This window comes from Hipposideros armiger, unplaced genomic scaffold, assembly GCF_001890085.2.
Source record: "Hipposideros armiger isolate ML-2016 unplaced genomic scaffold, ASM189008v1 scaffold_572, whole genome shotgun sequence".
In the NCBI taxonomy this organism is placed as follows: Eukaryota; Metazoa; Chordata; class Mammalia; order Chiroptera; family Hipposideridae; genus Hipposideros; species Hipposideros armiger.
Window position 1 is genome coordinate 1,019,648 of NW_017731922.1, and position 17,182 is coordinate 1,036,829.

General features: G+C 58.5%; 1 protein-coding gene across 3 annotated transcripts in view; it reads right to left on the minus strand.

The window, feature by feature from the left end:
• Positions 1 to 717: 717 nt before the first annotated feature.
• SCUBE1 (signal peptide, CUB domain and EGF like domain containing 1) overlaps positions 718 to 17,182 on the minus strand; it is a 134,288-nt gene continuing 117,823 nt past the window's right edge. For 2 of the 3 annotated variants that reach the window (XM_019624026.1, XM_019624025.1), the window contains 7 exons: positions 15,358 to 15,519; positions 14,348 to 14,515; positions 12,314 to 12,475; positions 10,533 to 10,730; positions 8,903 to 9,055; positions 8,480 to 8,559; positions 718 to 6,451 (listed from right to left, as the gene is read on the minus strand). In XM_019624026.1, the coding sequence (XP_019479571.1) occupies positions 6,299 to 6,451; positions 8,480 to 8,559; positions 8,903 to 9,055; positions 10,533 to 10,730; positions 12,314 to 12,475; positions 14,348 to 14,515; positions 15,358 to 15,519 (1,076 nt within the window). In that variant the 3' untranslated portion in view covers positions 718 to 6,298. Of the gene's footprint in view, positions 6,452 to 8,479; positions 8,560 to 8,902; positions 9,056 to 10,532; positions 10,731 to 11,263; positions 11,740 to 12,313; positions 12,476 to 14,347; positions 14,516 to 15,357; positions 15,520 to 17,182 lie in introns of those variants that run through there. The other variant, XM_019624027.1, reaches the window with a different exon arrangement.

Below are 17,182 nucleotides of genomic sequence, written 5' to 3' on the forward strand. Positions count from 1 at the left end.
TTTCAATTCTTTTGGGTCTATTCCCAGAAGTTTCCTTAGACTTTTAAATCATTGTGTTAAGTGAACCAAGAAAAACCTGGTGTTTACCATACCTTATTTGGAATATTATTGTTTATGAAATTGTTTTTTCTCCTGTTGAGGGCATGACGTCAGAAGGTTCTCCACCTTACTGAGGAGAGTAGTGGCTTTTAGTCTTTTTGGGGTTCTCGATTTCTTTGAGAATCTGATGAAAGCTTTGAGAATCTGATGAAAGCTATGGGCTGTATTCCCAGAGAAAGGTACACACACACACACACACACACACACACACACACACACACACACACGGCACTGATCCTGCACCAAATTTGAGGGATCCTGGATCCCCTGAGCTCACTGACTGTGACTCTCAGATCAAGATCCTGGCTTGGAGGAATATCTCTCGTTTCGTGATGACAGTCATAAGGAGAAATGGGATTTGAAACACAGAAGTTTTACTTTCTGGCAGCTCATAGAAACGTGTCTGTTCCCTAACTTTGGGTGACCTCCCCTGCGGATCTCAAACTCACTGCTTTGCCTCCCAGAACTTGCTGTAGCTCCTTTCCTTTCGGCCCTCAATACATCCAGGACATTTATGAAAAAAAATTTTTCCTTTGTAAGTTCAGTTGTCTTTCCCCCCCCCCCCCCATCATGACCTCTGATGAATGAAAGGAGCAATATTTAAGTTCATTTTCTGTTTATTATTAAAGTGATTTTCACAAATGTTTAATTACATGCATATGTATGAACATAAAGGAGAAAACAAAACCTTGAATATTTGAGGCAACTAAAAGAAAAAGGTGGTTACACTGATATGTGTCACTCTGTGGGCAGTGATTGCCAAAGCGCCAGGACCGGGCAGTCCCTTCTGAGAAGCCCAAGGTAAAGGCTGCGGGCACAAGGGCTCAGCTCTCTGGTCCCCACCCCTCCAGTGGTGTGCAGATATCCTGCGTAAGAGCAAATGCACTGGCTCTGCTCGGACTGTTGGAAGGTTCTAAACTCAGCAGAATAAGAAGTTTCCACAAAAGATCTATGTGGCCTCTGGACCAAACAACAAAATACTTGGCATCAGCTAGCTTTCTCTTCCTGCCCTCCTTTTCACCACTGTCAGGTGAGGGACACCCACATTCTCTAATGAGTGTGCGCTGGGGCCTGCAGGGCAAAAATTGGGAAGGGGACACTCGACATGTATCCAGGGCTGTGCTCAGGGCCTGGGCTGGAAGCTGTGGGGACTGCCAAGCTGCGGTCTGGCTCACTGAGTGGGCTCAAGTTGGAACGGAAGTGACCTATCCACCAGGGGAGAAGGCAGAGGCCCATCTCTCTCTGAATGAGTTTTCAGTGCTTGTTCCAGAGGGAAGGACCTTCACTAAGCCCCCAACCCCCTACCCCTCCTTGCCCTCTCCTCTTCCTGCCCTTCAGATCCCCATCCCTGGACACCCCACTGCCAGGGCTGAGCCATCTGTCAAATTCAGTGTCAACATTTCAGAGATGTTTTCTACTTTGGGATCAGATGGGCTTGGTTTTGATTCTTAATTCCATGAATTATTAACTACTCGCCTTGGGAAGATCACTTGGCCTCCCAGAATCTCTAGCCCCGCATCTGAAGATCAAGTTTAGTCCCACCCACCTCACAGGGACAGCGGATTTTGTTTGCAGGTGGTGAAGGGTTGAGCTCAGAGCCTGGCCCTTCCTGTTGAGACTCGGGGCGTACAGAGAATTTCAGCAGGTCCGTTCAGGGTCTGAGGAGGCCTCAGGGAAACAGTGTCCTGTCCTTTGGGGGCCATCTGTGCAGGGTGCTGGGAGGGAGCGTGTGGCCATGCACCTCTCCTGGTACCCTCTCCAAGAAGCAAAACAGGCTGGGTAAGGCTGACTCCAGCTTATACTGGGCCTGTGTCTGGCACACAGGAAGTGCTCACTCTTGGAGGGGCTGGTGATCTGCGCGTGCTGATCAGAGGCAGAGGCAGCCGTGGGAGAGGCAGCCGTGGGAGAATAGGAGCTATTCACAAGTGTCTCACAAATGTCAAGTCCTTCTGTCTTTGGCCTGAACGACGTTGGCTGGGCGTTGTCCCCTGGTCAGAAGGGCTGGGCTGCTGCCACCATTGGTATCTTTGGTGAAGAAGACGGGCCTTGAGATAAGATGCGGTTTACCAGGTTGACTAACTTCCAAGCATGCAGTAGGGAGTAAAAAATAGCTGGTGTCCCTGGGTGCCAAGAAAGCTACCTCCCTTCTGAAGCATTGGCTGTACAGGCCCAGGCAGCAGGCACTGTGCGGGGGCCAAGCCCACTGTCCTGGGCGTGGTGGCCGGGCTCCCAACGTCAGCAGCGTTGGCCAGCGTGCGTCTCTCTCTGTTGGTGGAGGAGGCGGCCGCATCGTGAGGCTGGGCTGGCTGTACCTTCTCCTTCAGACATTCTTGCAATGTACATGTACGTCCCCGGCTCTGCTCTGCCCCTTCTGCGGACACCCTCTATCCTTACCGGGGGTCCTGGGTGGCACTGTGGGTAGGGACTCCTTTTTCTGAGAAGAGTGCTGGACTCTGCCCACCCCCAGCTCAGCCTCAATCACCTTTATCTGTGACCAGAGGGGTTTCCCACTGATCCCATCAACGCTCTGCCTTTCTAGGAGTCTAGCACACAGTAGGTGCTCAGAAAACATTTCCTGAATGACCCAACTTAGTTCAGTATCTTATTTTTCTGCTGGGGATGGTGGAGGTGCTGGAATAATTATTTCCCCTCGCCCCCCAAATGTGACTTAGGCACCTGCTATAGCTCCGGCAGGCCACAGGCCTCTTGTTGTGGAAAATGGGGGACCTTGGCTGTGTCTCTGGGAGAATGAGGGTTCAGGTAGGAAACATGCATTTGTAAGAAGTGAGGGAGAGAGGTTCTCTCTGCAGGCTTTCAGAATCAGCCTCTTTTGACCACCTCGATCTGGAGACTTTATAGCCTGGGTTTCAGTTCTACTGTATCTGTGTCCAAAACCAAGGGAGGATGGCAGGAGGGAAGGCGGCCAGCTTGGGGCTCACGGCCTCCTCAAACCTGTCACCGCAGAGGTGGGAAGGAGCTGGGAAGCACCGCCCTTGGGGGGCCAGATCTGGGAAGAATGGTCACCCACACTGGCAGATGCGACCTGGGGGTGCAGGGGCCCAGAGGCTGCTTCTGCCATTTGAGAGATGAGAGGGAGAGCTGCAGGGGGAGGGGAGCCAGCATAATGCTGCAGCTGCAAGGTTCTGGTTCAGATAAGAAGGTAACTGGGGAAAAACAAGCTGAATTGGGGGAAGCAGATGAGGTGACCTCAACGCTGTCTCACTGAGGGCTTGGTCGGCCACCAGATTCTCTTTCCTTGGCATGTTTCTGTGGAAGCAGAGAGTTCCAGGGAGGCTGGGATGTGGGGTAGTGAGACTTCTTCCAGGACTGCCGTCCCCAGTGGTGGGGTGCAGAGACACCTCGGTCTTCCATTGCCATCTCTGCAGAACCAAGCTCATCAGAGCATCCGGGTCTTGGCACTTGCTTTTGGTCCTGGCCACCTGGGCCGGCTTTTGCTTCCAGAAGCATGTTCCTTAGCTCCTTTCCTTGGAGTTCATTAACTGGCCAGCTCCTGAGGGTCCTCACCAGGCAAAAGGAAGGCCCAGGATGGGACAAGTCTGTGGCTGCTCAAGGCCAAGGTCCATCCAGAAGTGGGATGTCGTCCCCTGGGTCATCCTCTCACATCTTGCTTCCCCCTCGGGTGGCGTGGGACTCCTGTCCCCTGGTCCTCTGCGTCTGTCCTTCTGGACTAATCATGGGGACCTGCCCTACCTGGGCCCAGGGCTTGCCCACCTTCTCTTTTCTCTCCCTTTCACCTGGAATCAGGTGGAATGGCCACCTGGCATCAGCCAAGTTACCGCTGGCTTCCACAACATGGAAACGTGGAGAACGTGCTTTGTTGTCCAGGGAGATCCCCCAGGACCACCAAGCCCTGAGGACTGGGGACAGCTCTGAGTTTAACAGGTGGGACCCCCAAGTTCCCCAGCATGGGGCTGAGGGCTGATGTGGAGATTCGGGACAGACCCCATCCTTGGACTTGGCGTCCCCCTGATAGTGCGGGAGGTGGTTTTACTGGGAAGAGAGGCGTGGATGGTGACTGTGTGGGTTCCTGGCTACCTGGTACTCAGGAAGGGTGATGGGGCTGAGTCAGGGGACGCTGGGCAGGGTCAGACCACAGTGGTGTGAGGCCATGGAACGTGGGTAGACTCCCACTAACAGGGTGGGTGGGTTAGTGGGTACAGGAGGAGGTCAGAATGGTGAGAGGTCTTTCTGGTCCCCTCAGTTTTTTGGGAGGATTGAAACAAAAACCTCCCAGGCCCCTCCGTTGGAGCTGTTGCTGGGGGGCTCATTCTAGAGGACATTCGTCTAGTTTCTGGGGATGGCCAATGGCTTGCCAAGGGAAGACAGGTCTCTTTCTGGAAACCAAGGCTGGCTTTCAAGGCTGTGACCGGGGGAAGGGCAGTGTGGGCTTCTCAGCTGATACTGACTTACCCTTGGTAAGCGCTGCCCCTCCCAACTTGAGTTAGACTTTGGCAGAGGAGGCACCGATGCCGGTCAGGCCGGGGACTCAACGCTGCCGAGACAGGTATCGGCAGTGAAGAATTCCTGAGTTCCAAGCTTTTTTTCTGGACTGTGAAATTCTTCATGAGCTACCTGTCCCCAGCCCTGAATCTCCAGTGACCTTTCGCCTGCCATCCATCTTCACCCTCCTCAGCCTGGCTCTGGCAGGAGGAAGACACAACCTGCAGTGGGGATCGGGCAGGTTGATTTTAAGATTTCCCCGTGTTCCTTGGAGTCTGGGATATTTGTGAGCCCTAAAAATACAGACCACTTCCTGTGCATGTCCTGCGCCCGGTGGCCAGCTGTCCCCAGCAGGCAGGCCTCAGCATGTCTGGTCCTCACAGGCTCCATCCCAGGCGCCGGCTTCCTGGCTGAGTGGGACACCAGGCAACCTGGTTAAGCTCCAGCTTTCTTTTCAGAGAGAGACTCCGAGAGAGAGGCAGCATGGCACAGCAGAAAGAAGACCGCCCTGGGAGCGGCGCCTTCCGACTGCCGGGCCGCCCCTGCCTGGGGGCAGCCACTAGTCCTCCGTGGGCTGTCTCCCTCACAGGCAAAAGAAATGGGAGGCCCCTCGTGGTGGCACAGCCTGTGCTCACGTAAGAATGGCCTTGCCTCTGGTGGCATTCGGGCACAGCATGGACCCCAAGGTCATGGCCTCAGGGTCAGACACAGGCCCCTCCGAAGTTAACCCCAGGAAGGAAACTGCCTTCCACCACGTTCCATCTGAGGGCAACACTCCAGCAAAGCACTGGAGCTCAATCCCCAAACAACTTGTATTCCGCAGTGTGCCCAGGGCCAGCCTGCCTGCTCCCGGTCCTGCAGGCTCCGGGCCTCACGTAACCGGAGGCGACAAGTCCCTGGAGAAGCAGTTTCATCAGCCAGGGAAGCCAGCAAGAGCTGGGGCTTGCACTGGCGGGTGGGAGATGAGGTGGGGGTTGCAACATTTACAGTCACTTAAGAGAATTTGCCTAAAGTACCCACAAATAGAAGTATATTTATATATATATTTATATTTATATATATAATACTTAATTAGATGCTCTATCAAGGGAAAGCACAAATCTACAGCTTCCTCCCCTAGCAGCTCTTTTCTGTCCCACAGAATCCTTAGGGCCCAACCACAGGGCAACTGTGTCCTGGGCCTGTGGCCAGAGGAGTTTGCGGGTGGGGACGCCGCAGCAGGCATCGATACCGGCTTATCAAAGCCCTCCAGACATGCCTTCACGTGCCCTTCCTTCTAAGGCCTGGCTTCTTGTCTCCCTGGAGATAGCAGCAGCCACTCTCTTCTCTCTCCTGAAGTGTCATGCGGGGGGCACATGCAATCTCCAAATGTGTACTCTGTCAGGACCTCCCCGGGGGGGTGGTGCTGTGTCCTGGCCCCGGGACAGGGCACTCTTGGTGTCCTGGAAATGAGTGGGCGGAGGGAGAGGGGAGCAAGGCTGCCTTAAGCAAGTTTTCCCACTGGGGCGGCAGCCCGAGGAGTGCAGCTGGGTTGGGGGCTCTGCCTGGGTGTGGTCTCACCCTCCACGGACTGGTCAGTGTTTGTGGAAGGACAGCTGCCATGATGATTTCCAAGGCAACGTGGCAACATGGAGGCCCGTGGAGCCGCGTCTTAGCTTCTGCAGTGGAGGGCAGGAATGCTCCCCTTCCCCTCCCCCCGGGACACCGGCCGTCCCCGAGCAGGGCGGCTACACCAGCGCTATTTGTAAGGCCGCAGAAACCGGGACACTTTGGAGCGCAGCAGTTTGATGAAGGACCGTGGGAACATCTCCTTGGACTCCTGGGCTGTGTACTTGAAGTAGTTTTGGGGATGGGCCAACACATCGAAGAGAGCCTTGATGAGCTTCTTGTCCTGCAAGACAAGGCCGGTGTGCTGAGGCCAAGGGCTGAGGCCAGGCTGGGCTGCAGGGCCCTGGCCACACGCCTCTCCAGTGCCTGGGGGGCCCTGAGAGGCCCATGTGTGTGTGTGTGGGGGTCTGTGAGGATGGGGGAGGGGGAGAGGTTGGACTGGCTGGTGGGTTTCAAGACCCCACAGACTCTCTTTGCCATAAACAGTTTTTAGGTTTTAATTCTCTAATAGGTTTTTAAATCGTCTATTGGTTTTACCTCTTGGGGCTCCAATAAGACTTTATGTAATAAGGTTCTGCTGTAAAAATAAAACAAAGCAGTGTGTTGGGCGCCGGAACGTGGAGCAGAGCACAGGCTTTGGAGGCCAACGGCCCCGGGTTTGGAGCTGTAGCCCCACAACCTACTCCCTAGCTCCTTAACCGGGGAAATGGCTCTGCTGCTCTGAAGTTCAAGTTTTCATCTGGGTGATGGGGTCGGATCCCTCTGCTTGGGGCTGCGAGCAGGATGAATGAAGCAATGATAGCGGCAAATGCAGCCCAGTGCCGTGTTCTCCCAGCGGCCTCTGGACGGGCAGACACGGTCCACACTCTGACGCGTCACTTACCAGCTGAGCCCCCTCTCTGAGCCCAGGGTCGTCATCTCTAAAGTGGGGCGATGCCACCCTGGAGGAGACCCTAAGGAGGAGTGTGAGACCTGGCTGTGTTCTCCCCGAGGGCCCTGGCAGAGCCCCCAAGCTGGGCCCAGGAAAGGCGCTCAGTGGAGGGCCACCACCACGCCATGGACTCATCGCCACACGCACGTACTCATTGTCTCACTGTGACTTTGGCCACACTGGCCATCTCCGGGTTGGACCTGTCCCACAGGGGTCCCTCCTGTGTGCGGGAACCCCTGTAGCTCCGGGTGGCTGCCCGGAGGACAGGACGCCTGAGCTCAGAGCAGGACGGGTGGAGGGTCGCTGAGGACAGAGGTGCGGGAAGAATGTTCCCAAGAGGCCTTGCGATCGAGTGTAGCAAGTGTGAAGGTCCGAGAGCCCCTGCAGAGGCAGAGGGTGGCCCTGCCAGGCTGGGCCTTGCTGGCCAAGGTTTTTGTCCTAAAATATGGGATACTTCTAGTTCTGAAGAGCAGCTCTGGCTACAGAGTGGAGCTGTGGGCAGAGCGAGGGCTGGGCCGGGGTGGCAGAGGAGGGGCAAGGAGGAGAGAGTTGGGTACTGTCTATAGGACAGACCGACAGAGGGGCCAGGACCACCATCTGGTTCCTGGGAGGGACAGGAGGGGCTTTGGGCTCTGAAAAGCAGGCAAGCCCCTCATTCACAAACTGCCCACTGCGTGCAGGAGCACCGGGCTTGGGGCTAGAGGAGCCCAGCTTTGTGAGCCGCCCCCGTTTCTCAGCCAGGAGAGGCCAGGGCTCAGAGGGCTTGCCTCGGGCTACCCAGCTGGAAGTGACATCTAGAGCAGGCTGGCCCAGCCCAGCTCTTGTCCACTTTGCTACCCTCGGCTCCCAGGCTGGGAGGTGCCATCTGCCTAGAGGCTGAGCCCAAGCACATCTCTGGGCTGGCCTCTCATGGTGAGAGCCCAGGGCCCTGGCCTGGTCAGTGTTGGCTGCGTGACAGCCACAGCCTCCCTCAGTGACAAGATGGCTCTGCTTCTCAGGGCCATGGACGGGATGAGGAGGGAGTCAGTCGCAGGGACGGTGGTGCTGGGTTCCACTGATTTTAAGATGCCACCCTATCAAACTACTCCGACTTCATAGACGAGGAAAGTGAGGCTGACAGCTGGTCAGGAACCTGTCCAAGGGACACGTCACCAGGTGCTGGGCTGACCCCACCAGAGAACTTGTCTCAGACCTCCTGTTCTGGAAGGACATGTCAGCTGGCCCCTGCTCCCAGAAACCCCCAACCCCCGTCACCTCCTCCTCTCCTGCCACCACCCTCCTCCCCTCACCCTTAGGTGGGGTGGGGGCAGGGGTGGCCTTGGATTGTCACAGACCCCTATTCTGGGCTTACGTGGATCCCACAGTAAGAAGCTCACTCACTTTCAAAATTTCCTGGTGATTCTCCGAGGCGTAGAGCCGTCCATCGCGAACGATATCTTCTATTAACTGCTGGTAGTCCTCTGCCAACCCCGCCGGGAAGGAAGGAAAGTGGAGGGCTCCAGACTCACCTGCTGCCCTCTCCGTCAGCCTCTGCCCTCCCCTGCTCCAGCCACAGGCAGCTTTGCCTCCAGCCTTCGTGCCCTCCACCCAAATGGCTCTCCTTGGGGTTTGGCCAGCTAGAAAATCCTAAGTGAACCCTCAGGACCCTGCAGGCAGGACCTCGTGCTGAAGCCCGCAGACCCCACCCACTGCTCCCTCATCTGTACCTCGTACCCCTGTGGGCCTGTCTGCCCCCGTCCCCCAGGCTGGAGCTCCCGTCTCTGTGTACCCACAGGGCCGGGCGCACAGTGTGGCTGCACTTACCATCGTAGGTGACATAGGGCACTTGGAAGCCTTTGTCGCTGTTGCCTTCATTGGATTTGAACTGGACCCAGAGCTTCCGGGAGCGGGAGGTGAAGGCGATGGGCCTCTCGTAGGTCTGGCAGGTCTCGTACGTGGTGATAGACGTGGGCGAGGCTGGGGGCAGAGGCGCCATTGCTCCTCACCCGGCCTGTCCTCCTGCCTCAGGCTGCTCGCCTCCCCACCCACTTAGCCACCCGGCACCCACGGCGCCCAGTGCCCCAAACACTCCAGCTCTCTAGTCTCTGCACTGTTCCCTCTGCCTCAGTGACCTTCCCCACCCTCAACCCCAGCTCCTACTGGGTCTTCTGGGACCCGTTTCCTACCCCTCCTCCAGGAAACCCCCTGACTGCGCCATCCCCACCCTATCACGTTCTGCTCTAGTGAACCCTCTATTACGGCCCCTCTCTACAGGGTTGTCACTATCTCCTCAAGGACAGGGCTCATGCCTGCACCCAGCACAGAGCCTGGGTCATACTTGGAAAGTGCTTTCTCCCTGGGAGCAGATGAAAAAGGGGAGCCCTCTTTTTGGCCGACCCCTGGGGCTGGCCAAAAGGTGCCCCACCTCCTCACTGCTCCCTGGGGAGCCTTCCTGAGGAGCCCTCGAGGTGGGAGAAGCTGGTGCCCCTGCAGGCTCAGCCCTGTGGGTGGACCGTGGTGGGCAGGACGCTGAAGGCTTGGGGGCTGCTGTTGGGTGTGGGGGGCGGGGGAGGTGGCTCCAGGCTGGGCTCTGACTGGCCCAGGGCCCTGGGCAGCTCCTGGCCCTTTCTGGCCTCAGTCCTGCCATTCGCACACTGGGGCTTTCCAGCTCATCAGCTACACCATTGAATGGGAGACCGAGCCGAACAAAGGGCCACAACCTCCCGCTCCTTTGGGCCGGTCTCTGTATTAGGGACAGTCTAGGCCCACGCCGGCAGGCGAGCTTTTGTGTCGGCCTGTGTGCTCCTCCCTTAGCCTCTGATGGGCTCCCTGGCCTAAAATAGCGTGAGGTCCTGGCCTAGGCACACACTGTAAGGGATTTAACCTGGTCCCTGGGGGCGGGGAGGGGGGACTCAGGGCATCTCTGCCTTCCTTGCTGCTGTGGCCATTTGGGCACACACTTGTCCTCACCCACTGCTGAGGGGCCAACCCGCTGCTCATTGCCTGAAGTCTCACCATGAACCCCTGATGGGGGTGACCAGCCAGGAGGCCGGGGCTCACAGAAGGGTACAGACAGGCTGTCTGACTCTGGGGCATTGTGTGTGGGCACAGATTGGCTCTTTGCCCACCCAAGCCTCCGAGCGGGGAGAAGTCCCTGTGGAGTAGGGGTCACTCTCCCAGTCTCACGCTGGGCAGTGTGGCAGGATGTGGTGAGACAACTGGGATGAGAGATTGGCTTGTGGTCAGTGCTGAGGCCAGACCTGACCAGGTTCTGATGCCCATGCTTAAAGTACACCCTAAGCTTTCCAGACCTTTCCATGGAGACCTGTAAAGTCCAGCTCTTAGAGTCTAACAGAGATGAAACCCTGGGTAAGCTCCTCCCCGCCCCGAGGAGCCATGCCCGCGGGGAGGGGCGTGGGCCCACGGCTGAGGCCCTGCCTCCCCTGGCACGTACCACTCTTCCGCATGACCAGGACATCACCGCACTCGTCCTCAATGGGCAGGAAGATCTCGGGGACCACGATGAGGATCCTGCGCTTGGGGGGCGGCGAGATGTGCCACACACACTCCGCGTTGGCAGGGTAGTCACCCGGGTAGTTGGGGGACTCGATGTAGCCCGTGTAGTCGCCAAGCTCGCCACCGCAGTGCTGGTCTGTGGGCATCGTGGCCCGTGGGCCCGGTCAGGCCCGGCTGGGTGGGTGCCCTGGCCAGCTGGGCCCTCGACAGCCTTAAAGGCCCAGGGCCGGGCTGGTAGGTGCTCTGTCCCTCCATTGGCCCACCTCCACCCAGCCCTCCCCGCCAGCCAGCCAGGCCCTGAGCCGTTCTTTCCTTGGGGACCCCACGCCTCACTGGCTGTCCTCAGCCGGAGGGCAGGTCCCCATTTTGCGACGGTTCTCTGAGGCCCAGCCCAATGTCTGCCTTTTATGGGGCACCCTCAGCTGCCTTGCCTGAAACTCTGGGGCTGGGCCTTGTCCTGGCCGTCTGCCTGGCGCTGCTTACCCCTCTGGCATGGCCCCTCAGTGCCCCTGCAGGCTGTGGGGGCCCAAGTGAGCCCCAATTTCCCCGTTCTCTTTATTCCCTCATCTGTTCATTCCTTTAGTCAACAATCCCTGAGTGCCCACCAGGTGCCAAGCATGGCCCTCCCCTGCCCCCCCAACTTCCCCTCCCCCACGAAGCAGGGGACAAGCAGGCAACACGGCAAGGAAAAGGAGACACGTTTTCCTTTCTTTTCTGTTTTGGCTGAGCTATGTATCTTTGAGGAGGCCAAACGTGACATTTTTTTTATCAGCTAAATGGCTCCTAGCCTTAACCTTATAAAGGAAGTCACCTTTGTTATGCAAAGAGAATCGAATATAAATATTGGATGTATATATATAACTTTCTCATGTATTTTCATTTAAAAATCTTCTCACATCAGAATTTCTGGGAAACATTTCATTTCCACCTTGTCTTTCTGGAAACTTCCCTCCCACTTGGTTTTCCCATGTTTACTCATCAGGACATTTAAATGTCTGTGTGCGCTCCATCCTGGTGCCCCAGGAGGCCATGAGCCCAGCCCGGGAGAGGGGACGGCTCCGCCTCCAGGATTAAATCCCCTTCACAGGTCTTCAGGCTGTTCCACACGTGACCAGCAGCCCAGGCAAGAGATAGCTGGCTGGAAACTGAGTGGGGAAAGGGTAAAATACCCGAAAACATGCCCTATGGACTCTGAAAAATGAATTAAAAACATCTACGAGGAAGAGAATACTCTGTCAGGCCCAAATGCCTTGCTACTCCCCAGACTGCCCGATGCTGCCCACATTTCCTTGGCTAGGCTGAGCTTCCTGTAGACATCAGATGGCCACCTGGTCTTCCTCTTACACCTGCACACCCACTACGCCCTCGGCATCCTGATTCCCGCCTCTCAGGTGGTCTGGTGTCGGTCCACGTGGTGGTCTCGACAGCGTGTGGCTTCAGACCTGCAGGCCTGGCCCTTGGCAGCCGCCCCACAGGCCTCCCCAGCCCGGGGCCTGGCCGTTCTCTCCACAGACCCAGAGCCTCGAGAGCAGGGCCCGGCCTGGTGAGTGACAGGAACTGATGAAGGGTGGGTGCACCCTTCATGGGGCTCCAGGGGGATGCCCCACTGAGAGGATGTGATAGAGCAGAGAGGAGTCTCTGGGCCCCCCGGGTCCCCCCAACCTGCCCCGCTGCTCCTGGCGCACCCAATCCCCTAGCCCTGGGAAGGACAGCACCCACTTTTGCAATGCGTGACGTTGGTGGACCCATCAAAGTCGGTGCTGGTGTCGCCTGGACAGGTGACGCAATGGTTCTGGCCAAACTCGGGCTGGTACGTGCCGACGGGGCAGCGGATGCAGCGGTGGGTGGTGGTGTTGTAGTGGTGCCCTGGGGAGCAGTGCACTGTGGGGGAGGGGTGCGCTGGTGGGAAAGGGCCGGACAGGGGGCCTTCTCCCCAGGGCCTCCCTGCCCGCAGGGTCTCAGCACCGAGTTCAAGGCTCTTCCCCACTGCCCAGGGGCCTCCTACCACCCGCGCCAAGTCCCTGAATAGGCCGACGCCTCTGTTCCCTGATCCTGTCCACACCGTGCAGGGTGCACTGTGGACTTCTGGGGTCTGAGCAGCGGGCCAAGGAGACCGAGTCCCCGCCCCGAGGTAACGTCCTACTCGCATCACGAAAGCTGCAGGGTATATCTGGGGGCACTGGACAGGGAGGACATGTCCGGAGTTGTCAAGAGGGAGGCCTGGGACGGTGGCATAAAGAGCATTCTGTGTGGACGCCTGAGGGTGGGAGCTGGCTGGGAGACCATCTGGGGGGAAGTGGGGAGCACAGGCTGGGGTCAGGGGGGCCCACGGGGAGGTCGGAGGCCATGGTGGCAAGTTCCTGGGGTCTCAGGGGCCATGAGGAGGACGAGGCTTCCTATGAGCGGGGAGGGCCATTTGGAGCCACTGCATGTTCCCCGCTGCTACACTGGGAGTGGCAGCACCTGTCAGAGTGACTGGCAGAGGTGGCAGTGGCCTGGATCAGGGTGGCAGCAGTGGGCTTGGGAGAAGTGGCTGAACCTGGGCGTTTAGAAGGTAGAGCTGGCAGGGCTGGGACAGCCTGGATGCAAGGGGAAGGGGAAGGAGGACTTGGGGTGGCCCCAAGGCTCCCTAAGCCCCTGTCAGGACGGAGCTGTGCTGCACTGGAGGGGCAAGGCTGTGGGGAGAGGGTAAGGGGGGCGCTGGATGGGTGGAGTTTGAGGGGCCTATTAGATGGTGGAGCTCTCCCCTGGCTGGAGGGTGTGCAGTCGGGTTCAGGGAAAGGCTGGACTGGTCAGAAGCTGAGGTCACCATACAGAGATGCCGTTTAAACTGGGCAGGTGAGTTTTTCCGGGCTCACGAATGAGTGTTCTGGGCCTGGGATGGGCCTGGGGTACCCAGCACTGCCAGGGGAGGCTGAGCTGAGGCCTGGGCCACAGTCACGGTCACGGAGATGGGGACTGAGAACGGACTCAGGCTCCAGCAAGGCAGGGGTCCTGTAGCTTGCCCTGATGGGAGCAATTCTTGGGGAGCAGTAGGGGTGACAGTGTGGCTGGCTGGTGGGGATTCAGGAGAGAATGGGGGGCGAGGGAGTGGAGTCCAGACACTCGTGCAACTTCCAGGAAAACCTGGCAGGAGCTGGAGGGGAGGTGGGCTAGAGGTGGGGTTCTCTTAAGAACGGGAGGGTTCAGAGCAGTCTGTGTGTCCACTGGCTTATCGGGGACAGTGCCCCAAAGGCATGTCTGAGAGGGAGCAGAGTCATCCGTGGACAGCAAGGCTGGGGTGGGGAGGACGGCTGGTGAGCGTGGAGGGGAAGGGGTGACGAGGGGAAGGGGTGACGACTGCAGCGCCCCTGGGGGGAGAGTCTCCCGTTAAGGTGAGACCTCTGACCCTTGCTACCTGCTGCACTTCTTCACCTTCCTCCCCACACCCAGCCTTCCTTCTAGGTGCATCTCAAAGCCCTCCCCAGCGTCTGGAGGAGCTGGTGGTTCCCATTTGTTACTTGCGGGGGCTCGAAGTTTCAGCCTGTAACCTCTGTGCCTGCTCTCTCATCTGACACCCACGAGCAGGCTTGAGGTGGACCCTCTGTTGTCACATCCTAGTGTATGGCACAGTGCTGGTCCCCAATGTACCCGCCTGATAGCTCCAGGCTCCTCCTTTGACTGTGGAGGTTTGCCAGCAGGAATTGAGAGGCATGGAGGGAAAAGGGTCTGAGCAGCCCAGCCCGGCCTGTGGGGTGGGTGGGACGCCCTCACCTTTGGCCTCACAGTCTTGGAAGGAGGCTGTGCCCTCGTGCTTGGTGAGCAGCCCCCCTCCGCAGGGGAAGCAGCCGGTGCGTCCAGGCTCGGGCTGGTATGTGCCCACCGGGCAAGCCTGGCAGGGTCTGAAGCCGTCGGCGGAGAAGTAGCCTGGAGAGCACTGGCCTGGAAGTCAGAGGTTATGGCTCAGGCTGGCAGGAGGGCAACTTTGGTCCAGGCCCTGTTCTCAGCCCTCACCTGTCCCTGGGAAGGGCACCAGGGCACCAGGGCTGGAGTGGGTGCGGGTAGGAGCCTGGGGGAGGAAGCCTGGGCTGTGCCAGCCAGGCCTGGTCCCAAGCCGGCGCGCTGCCAGCGGCACGTGCACTGCGTGGCCTTGGCCTGGTCTAGCTTTACTCCCACCAGCAGGAAGGGCCGTGGGCTGAAGAGTGAGTGGCCTTGGTGCTGAGTTAGGAAGTGTGGACCTCAGGTCATGGGAGGTCATTTATTTCAGAGGGACTGTCCCCATGGGGCAGGTTGCACCCTGTCTTCACATGTTAAGTTCCGGCTGAGGCTGCCTTGTCTAGCTGCAGGGCTGGGCCAGAGCAGAGCGGGGAGGGTCTGCGAGGTCCTCAGGAGCAAGGCTGGGACAAAGGGAGGGAACAACACATCCTAGCAGCAAGTCAGGATGTAGTGTGTTTTCAGGCATTGAGTGAGGGGGTGGGTTTTGTGCCCTCTAAGCTCAGACCCTGGAATTCTCTGCCCCACCAGTGGCCACTCTGTGCTTTCTAATAGTCACCATCTCCCTGGGGGGCAGAGACCACACTCCTGGAGGGTGCAGTGTGCCAGCGGGCAGCTGGCCAGCCTGCACAGCTCAGGGCTAGGCTCTGATATCTCTGTTCCCCAGAGGGGGCTGGAGGTCTCCCTCACCCTAAGGATCCCACACACACACCCCCATTCCCTTGGGTGATCCCCACAACGGCCCTGGACAGGAGGAACCATGAGCCCATTTCACAGATGCCCACACTCGCCTCCACATTCAGATACGTTGCGGGCACCAGCCAGGCCGAGCCCGTCGCTGCTGGGGCACGGTGTGCAGCTGAGCTGGCCGTCCCCGTCCTGGTAGGTCCCGGGCGTGCATGGCACACATTGGCTGGACTCTCCACTGAAGTAGGTGCCGGGCTCACAGGCCACTACGGAGGCAAAGTAGAGATATTGCTCGTGGCACAGGTTCGGGGCAGTTTGTCTCCTGGTGCCTAAAGCTTAGGCTCTGTCCTATCAGAGAGGGCACAGCCCTTGTCCCTGTGACTCAGAGGGCGCAGAGGGGCCCTGACCCATCCTTGAAGGGTTAGGGGTAGGAGCCAGGCGGGGCCATCTGTGAGGCTCCTGGAGGCCTGACCCTGGTCTCGTGCATCCTCCTGGCTGCTCCTGTTCAGGGTCCTCTACGTCCGCCCTCTCGTAAACGCTGTGCTCTCATGCTCCGCTGGGGCCGCTGTGCTCCCTCTGCTCCACATCCTGTCCTCCAGCCCTGAGCCCTCGGCCTGTGTACCCACCGCCTCCGGGATGGGCCGCAGTCATTTCCTCCACACCAAGCGCCCCTGCCCTCCCCTTCCCTTCCTGTGTGGAGGAGTTGGCACCTGAGGACACGGGCAGGCAGAGCCTTGGGGGAGTGACAGAGGCGTGGGCAGGAAGGCTGAGGGTGGTGCAGAGAAGGCAGGCTGAAGGCAGAGGCAGTGCCCTTGGCCGCACTGAGCAAATGAGCAGACCGATGGGTAAATAAGGAATCTGAGAGACATGACAGCTAACCGTCACATGCATTCCTGGAGAGGAAGGGACAGCGTTGGAAGAGCTGGTGAGAGGTAACGGGGTTGGGTTGGAGGTGATGTGAAGGCTACACAAGCCCGCACACATGCACACCGGAGAGCACGATGGAGCAAACGCTGGAAGCACTCACAACGGGGGAGCCCGGGTGAAGAAGATACGGAGCCCTTTGTTTTGTCTGGCAGTGTTTCTGAAAGTTTGAAATCACTTCAAAGTGTTATTAAAAATAAAAGAATGAGAGCGGAAAGGCCGCTCTGTCCGTTGCACTGCCTGGACCAGAGTCCCGCCTGCCCCCGGCTCCCTTTCCCCCCGACTCCTAACCCCCCCTCTTCTCCAGGCTTCCCAGGTTATATCTCCGGGCAGCCTGTGCTCCCACCTCCAGATGTGTGGCTCCAACCACCTATTCAACGTCTTCACGTGGGTGACACACCGGTGGCTCAAACTAAATAGCACGGCTGGAACTCCCCATCTGTCACCCCCTCTCCCAAGGTTCCCCCAGAGCAGAAACGGGTGCCACCTCTGCCCAAGCGGCCCAAACCCTTGGCGTTGGCCTAGAAGCCCCTTTCCCGCTGGCCTCCCTCTGCAAGTGTGCTCTGAGTTTGTCTCATGCTTTCCACTTCTGCTGCCGCCTGGTCCTAGGCTCTTCCCTCTCCCGCCTGGCCTCCCCTCCACCGTCCACCCTCCACTCAGCCTTCCCGCAGCAGAGACGGAGGAGGCAGCTCCCCGGCTCAGCTTGTCCAGTGGCTTCCACCGCGCTCACGGCAGCACGGGCCCTGCGGCCCGCAGCCTGTGAGGCCCCCATGCCTCATCTCCCCTGTGGGTGCGCTCGCTTGCTTACTGACAGCCTCCTTTCCCCTCATAAACTAAACCCCATTGGAACAAAGACTCTTATCCAGTTCCCCACCACGTAGCCTCCTGGGCTGCCTCCAGACCCGTCCTGTCTCAACAGGCCAGCCCCGGGGCTCGGGCAGAGTCACCAGCTTCGTTCATCTGTGCCCTGGCTGGCCACACTGCACCCCTGAGTGGCCCTTGGCC